Consider the following 13,567-nt stretch of genomic DNA (forward strand, 5'->3'; position numbering starts at 1 on the left):
CTTGATAGGTAGCCAAGTGGGTAATACCTCGCTCTCAGCCACACATCTCACATTAAAAAAAAACAATTAATGTAACAAAACCAACCAAATATTGCAACTCGTGGGATGGTCAAAACTTTTAACTGACTTTTATTTTTGGTTTTGAAGAAGGAGCGAAACAAAATAATTGTCTTTAGGTAAATATTTATAAAAGTTTATAGATCTAGATCTAAACTGCATTGAATTATTCACTTATTTTATTGTATGCCATTTTCTAGATCTAATTATGCATTTTTATCTAGAATTAGATAAATAAATTTATAGTATTTATTTTTTAATCGAAATAATCTTTTGTCTTTGACATTTTTTATTTACTACTGTCAATTACAAAAATTGTATCTCGTGCCGACTGATTAAAAAAAAAAATACACAGATCTAATTCTAAAATAAATCAGAAAATACCAACATTACAGAAGAGATATCGTTGAAAAAACTAAGGACGAAAAGTACAAGATGCTTTAATTATTTTTTAGAGATCTAATTAGTCAAGATTAGATCTATAATCTAATAATAATGATATCTAGATCTAATATTATTATAGATCTAGACTAGACTAGTCAGTCTTGAATATACTTGATTTTTTTAGTGCAGAGTCTCCCCCCCCCCCCCTTTTTGTTTCTTCTGAGTTTCTCTCTTTTCCCTACGGCTACGGCAACTGCCACTATTGGCACTATCTACTAGACTATATCTAGGACTGGACTAGATTATAGTAACAGTTCACTACGACTACTTCACACTAGCGACTAGATTGATGACTAGATCTAGTATCTATTTTAATTCTAGAGTCACTAGTTCAAGTAGTTCTAGATTATAATTAAAGACACTAGTCTAAGAGTTCTCTACTTCCTTAAAGTCTAAGTTAAAGTTTGAAAAATTGCTTAAATTTTTTTTTTTTTAAATAAATATTAACTGGAATCTAGTTCTAGTATTACAATCACTAATGCAAGGCTTAAACCTAATAGGTAAGCCTTGCTAACTGTTTTAAGTACAGGTTATAATTCAGTCAGCCGTCTTTATTAGTCTTTAAACTTTAAGGGGAAACTGTGATGATTTTTCAAAATTAAGCTATTGACATATATATAATATTTAAATGAATTCTGCATAAAAAGTTGTAATAGTGAATATTTTACCATTTTTTATTTAAATACTTAGAACATTTATTTAATAAATTAGTAAATTCTTGACATCTAAAAAAAAAAACGGTTCTTTGAGATATTATTTTAAGGTTAGGCATATCCCACTTCTCTCATACTGAAAGGGATTCTACATCAAACCAGTGGCAGTGCTTCATTTTTACAGGGGCTGTTAGGCTTAGTGACGACCTAGTCCATAGTCCATAGCTATGGTAAAGTTAATATATTTATAAAGATATCTAAAAGCATTAAAGGATAACCAACTAACGAAAAAAGTAACATTTTTATCTACACCCCTCTCTGTCCAAAAAAATAAACAGATCGTGTGTCTGACTTGATTGTAACAAACTGGTCTGTGCAAGTTAGCCTGAGGCTACATGTAGTTGGTCATGATAAGACAACCAAGCGATAGTAATTGTTGTGTGTTGAGTGGGCAGGCGAGAAAATACACACTTACATGGTTAGTCAAGCAATGTAGATCTACTCTTGAACAATTTTTTTTCTTTGTTTACAAGATCTAGATCTTACTGCATAGACATAGATATCTAGATTCCTTTTACAAGATTGTAAACTTTACTGCATGGTTTTCTGTTAAACATTAAGTCAATAGATTAAATTTATAGGTGTGTGGGACATCACATAGAAACCCATTGAAAATCTGACCGTTTTAGCTGTGCAGAAAAATTATGTCAGATAAACATCAGTTACTAAGTTATTGTTGAAAATAAAATAAAAAGAATAATATTTCTGTAAATCAAAACACATATTATATAAAAAAAAATTGTCAACCATCAGAGTTTCCCTTTAAGTTGTTATATATCTAAAACAATAACTAAAAGTGTCACTCAGTTCAAATTTTATATTTAATTTATATAGAATCTATAGAGTCAATAAGAATCTAGATCTAGATACTAGGAGCCAATAGATCTAGATCTTCAGGTTTGTTTAGGCCTGCCCACTTTCCTCTTTCTCTGTGGGTTCCAATCTAAATCCTGACTTGCAACATTGGTCTAGTAGTTGGTTTTGCAAGGTTTGTTCTTTTTTGCTTTTTGATGTCTTGGGCTATAAGTTTTTGATTCTCCCATAAGTTAATAGTAGATATATATATCTTTTCCGGACACCTAATTCTCAATATCAGTGTTGACAACTTTTTCGAAGATCTGGAGTTTTTCATATAATATATATATATATATATGTTTTGTGATCTCCATGTCTCAAAATCATACAAAATTGTTAAAGAGTCAGATCTTGTTCTGTAAAGTGCTTTATTAATGTGATTTTATATATCCATTGTCTTCGCTAACCCTACTTCCCAAATAGGTGAAATAGTCCGTATTAGGGATGTTCCCTTCCTGTAGTACTAATGGGCACTTTTGTTTGTTGATACTTATAAATTCAGTTTTCTTTTTATTGATCAGTAGTACCTGACAGTCATTTTTTGCTCTTCTGAGAGTCTGATTAATTTGGCCTAAGCCTTTTGTTGTGTATGGGAGAGGTGACAGGATGTCATCTTCAGAATCCAAGTCTTCCAGGTGTTGAGTTAGGGTCCACTGTTTATCATTCTTGTGGTTGGATATGTCTTTCGTGTGATCCAATCTATGGCCAACAAAAATATTAAAGGTGAAAGGATCTATACTTGTCTTACTCCTGTTTTTAACTAAATGGATTAGTAAGCTTGCTTTTGTGTAACACTTAACAAAATGGTCCATCATGTAACTGATGATGTTGGTGAATTTTGGTGCAACTCCATAATTGTTCTTCTGTTTCCAAATGATGTCTTTGTCAGTGCTGTTAAAGGCTTTCATGAAATCCACAAAGGGAACTGCAATATGGTCAATACATGATTCGTCCTACTGGAAACCAGACTGTTCTGGTCTTAATCATCTTTATATCTTTCTTTTGTAAATACTGGTCCTAACAGAAATTAGTTATGTCAGAAAAATTGGCATCAGAAGAGATTGACTTCCCTTTCAGATAGTATATCTACTAATAATGCTGCGATAAGTATTTCATTTTCATCCATTTAGCAGCTTGAGAATTAAACTTTTTTTTTACCTCATTGTAATTCATCATTCATTTTGATATAGTCAAGTGCAAGTATTTCTTTTTCCTCGATGTAGCAGCTTTAGAATTAGTTTTTTTTTTTTTTTCCCTAGATAATTACCTAATTTTCTTCATTTATCTTTTAGATAGAATTCTAAAATGACTGACTTGAATAAGAAAAGGGAAGAGATAAAGAGACAAATCAGATCTTTGTTGGAATCAGCACCACTAGGCTTGACCCTTCATGAACTAAAAAGAGATTACAAGATCTTTATTGGGTCACAGTTCCCAACCAGAGAGCTAGGATTTAACAGAGATGAAGACTTCTTAAGTGCCATCGATGATGTGGTGCATGTAAGTCTTTTATTTTGTACTCATTTAATGAGAGAGAGAATGAAGTCCTGCATCTGGCAACCAAAATGGAGTTAGTTGTAACTGTGAGCTCAACAATTAACTTAAGAAGAATTCTGTTAAAGAGATAGCAGACAAAAATATGAATATTTGTCATAGCTGGCAATTTTTCCTAATAGTCTACATAGCATAAAAGTAAAGTAAAAAAAAAAAGAAGTGGATTGTAGTGTTGTTTCTTGCTTGCAAAATTATATTGTTAAATTGATTGCTTCTAGCTAATTTCATTTGTATACTAACTTTTTCTCTCTGTAATTATTTTCCATGTTCCAATTCATTTTGCCCATTTCACTAACATGTTTAGATTAAACTTCAATCATTTTTTTTTGTTTGTTATCGGAAAAAGAAAGGGGAATTCATGCCCATTTTTTATAAATTTCAATGTAAAGAAATTCATGACTATTAAGCAGTGGTGTCACTTATGGGGTGCGGTTCGCACAGGTTCTCACCCATTTGGAGGTGACACCCAAGTAGGAAAAATTATAGCTTGGCAAAAGCTCACATCAAAAAAATATAATTCCTAGATATATATATATACATACCCAAACATGTCTAGGCACATCTACTGTAGTAATTTATATCCATATATTTTATTGTCATCATTAAATTTTGTGGTCCAAAACATGTGCTTACAAGGAGGATGCAAAAGTATTGTTGTTTTTTTAAATCGGTTGTATTTGCATTGTAGTTATTTTATATTTTAGTACTAATCAGGTAAAAATGACATTATTATCCAATTTTAAGAAATTAAAATAGAATTTTAAGGGATGTCATTTCATCTTCTAAGTAGAACATTTCTACCTAAGCAACAATATCGATTCCAGAAGATGTTTTAAAGAAAACATTTTATTGCCTCTTCAACGATGCGATTCTATAGTCTACCTCCTTTTTACAGCAGAATGGACCAATTTCTCCCCACTAACGTACCTCTGTACCATTGACATTTTTTGCATGAACAGAACAGGCCCGCTACAAGATGTGTTGTTAAACAAGAGGATGATCTTAGGACAACCAGTCAATTACAAACTTGCATGATCTACTGTGACTTTTCTCAAGCTGTGGGGTGTACTTCACAAAAGGGGCAAGGGGGCCACATGACTATGATGAATAGTACGCTCAGATTTCAAGAAAAATACTTCATTATCAGAACATCCCACTCCCTTATACTTAAACACTGACATGGGCTGTTCTTACTACGGAAAGAAAAGTGATTTGTTGATGCCAGAGAAAGATTTTATGAAGTTACGAATGCAAGAAAATGCTTTGCTGAGCTAACAGCGTTTACCCAGACTAACTTGCTGGATGGAGAGGGAACCTGATGCCTCTCCAATACTATGCTTTCTTAATTTATTGTGACCTGCAATCTTCTTACTAGGAGAAATAGTACAATCTAAACATAAGGAGAATGAGTTTCTGAAAAAAACAAACTATAGGAGCTTTAAGACTTAAACACAATTGCTGACTAAGGGGACTGCAAACATACATTTTCTGTTCTAGGTGGTTGTCAAAGTTTAAACAACACATCATAATGTTAAACTGTTTCTGTCTAAAAATCGAACACAGGAAACATGTTCATGTGATCTTAAGTCTGTTTCATATTTAAATAAACATTTTATTGTAAAATATACAATAGCTATTGCATAAAATCATAAACAATGGTATTTTATAATAGAATTGACACTCATTTAACATTTGTGTAAAATATATGAAAGTAGTTAATCTGCTTACTGTATTGGTCCAAAAATATAACTAACTAACGATAGTATTTATTGGGAAATATTTGGATAAGTTGATGGATGTGTGTGGGTTGGTGACACCTTGATCTAACCACACTGAGTGACAACGACCTTAGTAATGCCACTGCTTTTAAGCCCCCGCTCTTTAAAGACATCATTATTGGTAAAAAAATGTTGAAAACAACAAAAACATTGATGTTTTACAAAGGGAAACTATTCAAGATTAATTTAAGCAGTTAAAAACATTTTCAGAAAATGATTAAAAAAACCTCATATATACACTACACTAAATATTGTTGATTTGGCTGAAATAATAGGGTCTAATCAATTATGTATCATCAATTAGGAGAGAAAGAGTTAAAAGAATGCTAACTTATCTTTAAAAAGATATCTCACCAACCTTTTTATATTTGTTTTGTTATTTAGATCTCATGGCAAGGCAACCAAATGGTTCTCCAAGCTGTGGCCAGTAAAGAGACAAAGCAACTGGTAAAATTGATTAACAGACAAAAAATTGATCCAAAAAAGAATTGGGGTGTGTTAAAAAATGCCAGATATGATAGAAACCTAGTTCTTGCAAAGCCGTATTCCCCTAAGGATTATCCTCCCAGAAATGCAGGTAGTGATTCAATGGACTGGAGAGCTTCTTCCTTATACAACTACCCCATGCCTTATGACGAAAAGCCACGTCGCAAGACAAGTAAGAAAGTTGCCCCATCGGTTTCAGCCTTTGTCAGAGCTCAAATTCATGACCTGGTGAGAAACTCTCAAGATGGAGTATCTCTAATTTACCTCAGGCCTCTTTTCCGCAATACTTATGGAACAACATTGGAGCCCCAACTTATGGGGTTCTCCTCTTTAGAAGATATGCTGTCAAGCATGGCAGATACTGTACAAATGAAAAATTATGGGTCAGAGGTGAGAGTGGTATCCACGATACCCCCAGCTCCCTCAAACAGATCTGACATTAAAAGCTCTGTCTCACAGAACACTGTTGCTTCTGATAATGTTAAATCAAATTGTGATACTAAATTCAAGGTAGAATCAAAAGGTAAGAATATTTACTCCTCTATAGGAATTTTAAATGTTCATTTTTTTTCTTTTATTTTTATAGACACAATCTTAACCATTAGACTTTTAGTCAGTGTTTTAAGACCTAATTTCCAAAGAAAACTTTACTCAATTTCCTTCATGGATTCTGTAATCATTTACACAGTTAAAAAGCATTTTTGTAAAAATTTTGATTATGATTAAATATAATTTATTGCTATTTAGTTGCATTTATGGGGCAGATGATGTAAAGATCATCTGTTTCTGTGGCCCATGGTTAATGGGGGTGCTATGTGGCCAGCATGATGACCAACCTCCTTTACTTTTCCCCATCTAATGTCAGGTCACCATTAGAGTTGGGTGGACTCAGGGGCGCCCTAAAAATCCTGAAATTCAAAATCCCAGTCTTCACCAGGATTTGAACCTGAGTCCGCTCAGCTGAAAGCCAAGTGCTTTACCACTCGTCCATTGTATCACCTGTTTTGATACAAGTAATCTTCAATGATTATGCTGATTATGTTTTTATTTTACAATGTATTATTATTTGATCAAAGCTTTTTACATTGTCTAAAAACATTTTTTTTGTTCATGTATAGAAGTATACAACATGTTAAATATCCCATGTTTTGATACTTCTGATAGCCCTTAGAAGGGATCTTCTAAGTATCCTGTTAACCAACTTCTACATGTCTTCTCTTTTATTTACAAGTTGACATTATTTGGTGTTGACCTACATGTCTTCTATTTTTATTGCATTAAGTTGACAGTGATAGCTCTCTGTTCTTTATTTGGTGTTGACCTCCCAAAGAATTTATGTTACTATCTTTACAGTTATTCTATAAAATAAAAACTTAGCCTAAAAATGGGTACAGATAGAATTTGAAATGAAAACAATATATATCACTTCTGTAGTGTTTAAATCTCTAACAAACTTTAGTGAACACATTAGCTCATGTTGAAAATAAAAATTTTTTGGAAGAAATGCTTGTAGTTTATTACTAAGTGAAGATACTACTTTAAAAATTGTAGACAATCTTCATTTCTATCTTGGAATTTCCCAATTAGAATTTGAATTTAGTAGGCAAAGCAGTGGCCAGTTGATGCACTTTAAAATTTTAACTGATAAAATGTCAATGTTTGATTTCCATTAGACTAATACAGCTTTATATCTTTTCATAAACAGAGATGATTAAAATATATAATATAATTTATGATTGTGCTCATAACTAATTTAATACAAAAATAAAACTTTGTTCTTAAGTTACCAAGCAAGACCCTAAGGATCAGATCCATTGTAATATACCACCTGCATTTCAAAATTATGTCAGACAAGTAAGTTTTATAAATAGACACAAACAACATTTCTTTCTCTTTTTTTATGTTATTATCTTTTCAAATGGAACAAATGTTTGACATGTCTCGGATGTTGCTTCAGAGCTGAAGATAATCAACATCCTAGCCCATACCTTGGAACCATGGAGACAACCAAACGACAATCCAGCGTGCGTACAGCAAGACCAGTACTCATAGTGCAAAAGTATTTTAAAAAATACCCATGCACATATTATGCTGCAGTGATAGAAATGTTTTAACTTTATTTGTTAGTGATTATAAAACAAAAGATATTTATTTTTATGTAAATAAAATATCTAAGAAACATATTTGTATTGGTAAAATAGATGTATAGATCCCAAGGCTTTCCTGTACCATTATTACCAATGTCTAGTTGTTATCAGAATAATGGTTACATTTCCTTTTGCTTGTTATGGTATGTAAAATGAATTGTTTCACTTATGTGGAGCCTATGACAAGTTTTAGGGTGTGCACATAAATATTCTACAAGCTTTACTCTGTGATGTGCATACTATACTATTTATATTATAAAAGAGTAAGCAAAGTTTCAAATTGTGCACACTTAGGTCTGCATTGAGAACAAGTCTGCTTGAGGTTGGTGTAGACTACTAGACAAAGTAGCTCTACTTGGAGGTGAATGTTAAGGAAGTCTTAGGTTTGAACTGAAAGTTCTTGGAGTTGTGATGTTAGGGGGGAATATTGCAATAATAATATCAATAAAAGGTAAAGCTGCCAGAACAATAGAACACTAGTTTCTTGTCTGATGAGATTTTAGTAACTATCAGAGATCAACTTAAAAAAAAAAGAAATTCCCATGGGATTATAAGTAGTCTTTTAGGTTAAATCAATAAGTTTAATATAGAATGTAGTTATGTTGTATCATAGTTACACTTCCAACAGGTTATTTCAAACTATCCTAAAGGAATCAGTTCCAGCAGATTTCCAGTTGAGTTCAAGGTAAATAAAATTATTGATACTCATAAAAGGATATTATTAGATAAATACTTGGGTGCTTCTTTTAACCTGGTGATTGAAATGATAGTGATGAGTGTTGTGTAACTTTTGTTCTATGGTAAAAGTTAATTACAATCAAGCTTTTTCAATACCTTAAGTTCATAAGAAATATTGTCTCAGGCTAAGACAGGGCTGTTACAGTACAAAACAGCCTTACCTGATTTTCAGCCTGAATCCTTTCACATTAACGTGATTAGGAAGAAAGCTTAGTTATATTGTGCAACATTGGTGTACATATTCCAACCAAAGTTTATCCTCTCATTATTCTATGTGACCCTAGAGATAAATGACAAAGTGTTTTCTTAGACCAATTACATGCCTTTTATATGTAGTCAGCACATAGACTATCTGTGCTTTATTTCTTAAAGGCTGGGAGTCAAAGGTTGAATTAAAGTCACAACCAGTTCGATCTTAACTAAACGAGCTAGAGTGGAAACGTATGAGTTATTGTAAATTTTGATACCAGCTTCACTGTACTGATGCCTGCACAGAACCAGAAGTTATATTTTTATCTCAGTAAATTCCAAATATCCATTTAGTGTTTGGCTAGTCCTTATAAAATCTAACCAATGATTTTCATATACAGGCCACTCATAAGCTAGACATGCCTTTAAAGACATATGGCTATAACTCTGTGATAGATTTCATCAGTGATCTTCCCCATATTGTACGCATGGAGCGACCTAATCCTCAAGGTGATTGGATGCTTTATCCAGCAGAAGTGAAGCCAGGTAAGTCATCTTTTTTTTTTAATATGATTATGACCCACTGATTTTCTTTAGGAGTAAAAAAACAAATGTGTTTATTTTTATCCATGAACATTAATAAAACTGCTGCATTAATGAAAATGTTTAGTGAGAAATTATTAACTAATTAATTAGTTAATTAATTATTAAAAAACAAGAACAATGGTATTGATTTATAAGACAACACAACCCTATTATTTCAATTGATTAGATCATGCGCTGTACCCTTACATTAAGTATCGATAACATTGGTAAAAGCAATACAATACTGTATCAAGCTATCCATAGAAATTACTTTTTGAAAAGTGGTATATGTGAAGCTTTATTACACGAAGAAACCACTCATAACTTTTATTAATTAATTTACCTTAACTGTATTAAATATGTTAACTAAATAGATAAATTTAACCAATTTAAAAATAAGCATTGTTGTAAAGGCTTTTGCAAAAGGGTTTCTTATCAGAACAATTTTATCCGAAGTCTCAGTGTGACTTTAGGGCAGAAGAGCAGAAAACAAAAAAAGCAGGTTTTATCAATTTTACCAAAGCTTTGACCTTGTCAACAGAAGTCATTTGTTTGAGTACTAGAGTACTTGCTGTCCAAATAAGCTACAGAAACTAGTGTCAGCTTTTCATGAAAATATGCTGGTCATGGTGCAGTTTGACTATTCCTACTCTAGGCCACTCTCCATCAAGAGAAGGGTAAATCAAGGATGTGTTTTGGCTCCAATATTATTTGGCATTTTCTGTTTAGGTTGTACTCGATATCTCCTTTAAATCCCTGGAAGATGGGGTAAATAATAATAAAAATCCTTAGTAGATCAGATGGAAGGCATTTTATTTTCATCTATTGTCTTTCAAGACAGAAGGAGCCAAATGTAAAAATAATAAGCTCTAATATTGCTTTGAGAAAAGCAAACTTTACTTTATCCTCAGCCTTTTTCAAAGAACATGCCACAGGGAGATGTAGCAAGCACCCCAAGACTTATGAAACATAAAGACTTTTGACTTTATCAATCATACTTTTTTTCCCCATTTGCTCTGTAGTCAATAGTATTTGCTATTAGGGCTGTCTTAATAAAGTAGAACTCACCGTTTTCTGTTCTTTCCAATCCACTTTTTGTTTTTCTTTTGCCCATTTGGAGTCTGACGTACTTTGGCTAACATTTTTACTATGTGGCCACAAAATAGTTTATATTTTGTTAGACAAATAGATTTGTATATTTTATATGCTACAAACTTAAATGTCACCAACCATCTTCCTGGTTGCATCATTCCATATGTGATCTCTGGTTGTCTGCTGTTTTTCCTAGTATCTCATTTTGCAAGTGTTTATTTTTTGTTTTTATGCTTAACTTTGGTATCATTTACTAAGCATAACCAATGAAAAAGTCGTAATTGGCACTCTTACTCATTGAAATAATTAATAATTTAGACAAAAAATCGGAGGGTAAAGAAGAAAAACAATTGGCTGATGACACAGACCTTCCTCCTGTGGAAATTGACCAACTGACAAAGGACACAATAGTTCAAGTTCTGTCCATGCACAAAGATGGTATCCCTTTGTCCAAATTTCAGTCTGTGTACAAAGTAGGTGCTTTAGTTATTGTTCTGATAATTTCACATTTTTTAATATGAATTTTAATCTTTTATAAATACATAATTATAAATAATTTAGAGAAGAACGTGTATGTATATGTGTGTATGTGTTTAAGATAGGGTGGCAGGACTTGACAACCCCTATAAACATGCTCAAAAACTAATGTATAAGGAATTTAACATGTAGATGCCAATTATATTTTTCAATTGTTGTTGGTTTCACCAACCATTACTGTAACATTCTGTTGTGTGTGTGTGTTTAAGATTTGTTTAGTTTTTGTTTTTTGTTGTTTTTTTTACTCCACTAGGACATGACAGGTGTAGCACTAGAGGTTGACAAATACTGTAATGGTGGTATCAAACAGTTGTTGATGAGTTTGCCTTATGTTTTGATCAGCATATGTCCAAAAGGTGAGCAGGCAAAAGTTTAGTGTACATTACTTGGTACATTTGCAATAGTTACTATCATTTCATAGGCACATTATGATGTTTAAATACTCTGTATCTAAATATTAAGCCTTAAGATTTATCTCTGCTTATATGGCAGGGTGTATAAAAAACTGATCTCTGCTTATATGGCAGGATGTATAAAAACTGATCTCTGCTTATATTGCAGGGTGTATAAAAGACTAATTTCTGCTTATATTGCAGGGTGTATAAAAGAGTGTTCTCTGCTTATATTGCAGGGAATATAAAAGACTGATCTCTGCTTATATTGCAGGGTGTATAAAAGACTGATTTCTGCTTATATGGCAGGGTGTATAAAAGACTGATTTCTGCTTATATGGCAGGGTGTATAAAAGACTGATCTATGTTTATAATGTTTTGCAGGGTGTAAAAAAAAAGGATCTATGTTTATAATATTTTGTGGGGTGTCTAAAAGACTGATTTATGCTTATATTGCAGGGTGTATGGATGACTGATCTATAATTATGTTTCAGGGTTTTGGAAAGACTGATTTCAGTTTACATTGCAGGGTTTATAAAAGATTGATTTCTGGTTATAGTGCTGACTTTTGGAAAGTCTGATCTCTGCTTATATTTCAAGTTGTATGAAAGAGGTCTGAATCTTGTTAGGTTTATCTTCCTTTAGATATCTTAGCTGTTTTTTGTTTTTCAAAGCAAGTGGTAGTCTTGATTTATTTCTCAGTCATACTTACTGTCACTCCTATTGGAGTATGAGCCTTCAACAATAGAGCTCCATAATCCCTGTTCTGGGCTATCATTTTCATCTTGTTCCAAGTGTAGAGGAGTTTTCTGCACCCAGGACAAAGTTTTCTGTCTTCTTTTGTTGGTGTTCAGTAGCAATAGAGTTTGAAAGGTGGGGTTGCTAGACCCATGCCAGGACATCCTCCTTTATCCTGACTAGGGACAGGCAGAGTAGTCAGTATTACCTCATTATGACCTCTCTGGTTTGGTCATAATCTCATCTTTTTTTTCTAAATTCTAAATTTTTTTAATCCACATAGTTGGATTGTCTCACCTTAAATTTTAGACATATAAATCCATTCCTATGGATTCTTAAGAGTTAGCCTCTTTTTCAATTTTGTTAGGTTATTTTTATTAACTTGAACAATAATCATTAAATATTTTGTTAAGAATATGTTTTATTGCTTAGTGAATAAAAACTACATTCTACAAATATATGTTGCTTCCATTAAAAACATTTTATTCTAGTTTTAGTACAACACTGGGGTCACATAGAGCAGCTAGCATTCTCATTGTCTGTGATTTTTTTGAATGTCTAAAAGGTGACCCTGACTTATTCATGTCTTCTTTTCTAGTTCTTTGTTTGTTATTTTATGTATTTATAAAATGTATTTAGTTTTCTTTTCCAGTTCTTTGCATGTATAATGTATCTTGCAGATAAATATCGTGTGTATCTGAAAGATGTTGTGGCTACTAGAAAGTTTGACAAACTGAGCAGCATCTACCAGCCACTCACAAATAATGAGGTAGTGTAGTTTGAATAACAAGGTAGTGTAGTTTTAAATCATGATGTAGTGTAGTTTAAATCACAAGGTAGTATAGTTTAAAATCATGATGTAGTGTAGTTTAAATCACAAGGTAGTGTAGTTTTAAATCACAAGGTAGTGTAGTTTTAAATCATGATGTGTAGTTTGTTTGAATCACCAGGTAGTGTAGTTTTAAATCTTGCGATAGTGTAGTTTAATTAATTTTCAAGATATTTGCATTTGTTCACATGAAGTTTGCTTTTTTTTTTGTTTAATTTAGACAATAATACAATTTTTAAAAGAAATTTGTATAAAAGACATTAATGTTTTAAAATAATAAATGAAAGCACCACAACAGAAACATTTGTATAATGTACACCATCCTACCTTTAATCTATATTGTCATGTTAGTAGACCTTTACTCTCAAAAGTACATTACAAATGTAAGAGTGTACGAGAAAAAATTCCAATGAACAATTGTATAAAGTCACAT

General features: G+C 32.2%; 1 protein-coding gene across 5 annotated transcripts in view; it reads left to right on the forward strand.

Annotated features, from left to right (window-relative positions):
• The first annotated feature begins 368 nt into the window (after positions 1–368).
• Positions 369–13,567, forward strand: part of LOC106068338 (tudor domain-containing protein 5-like) — a 50,150-nt gene continuing 36,951 nt past the window's right edge. For 2 of the 5 annotated variants that reach the window (XM_013227676.2, XM_056041667.1), the window contains exons 1-10: positions 378–485; positions 1,493–1,632; positions 3,362–3,569; positions 5,786–6,410; positions 7,671–7,741; positions 8,663–8,719; positions 9,363–9,507; positions 10,957–11,111; positions 11,429–11,531; positions 12,986–13,074. In XM_013227676.2, coding sequence (XP_013083130.2) covers positions 3,375–3,569; positions 5,786–6,410; positions 7,671–7,741; positions 8,663–8,719; positions 9,363–9,507; positions 10,957–11,111; positions 11,429–11,531; positions 12,986–13,074 — 1,440 coding nt within the window. In that variant the 5' untranslated portion in view covers positions 378–485; positions 1,493–1,632; positions 3,362–3,374. Of the gene's footprint in view, positions 486–859; positions 1,002–1,492; positions 1,633–3,361; positions 3,570–5,785; positions 6,411–7,670; positions 7,742–8,662; positions 8,720–9,362; positions 9,508–10,956; positions 11,112–11,428; positions 11,532–12,985; positions 13,075–13,567 lie in introns of those variants that run through there. The other 3 variants (XM_013227675.2, XM_056041666.1, XM_013227679.2) reach the window with 3 other exon arrangements.

This window comes from Biomphalaria glabrata, chromosome 9, assembly GCF_947242115.1.
Source record: "Biomphalaria glabrata chromosome 9, xgBioGlab47.1, whole genome shotgun sequence".
NCBI classification, from domain to species: domain Eukaryota; kingdom Metazoa; phylum Mollusca; class Gastropoda; family Planorbidae; genus Biomphalaria; species Biomphalaria glabrata.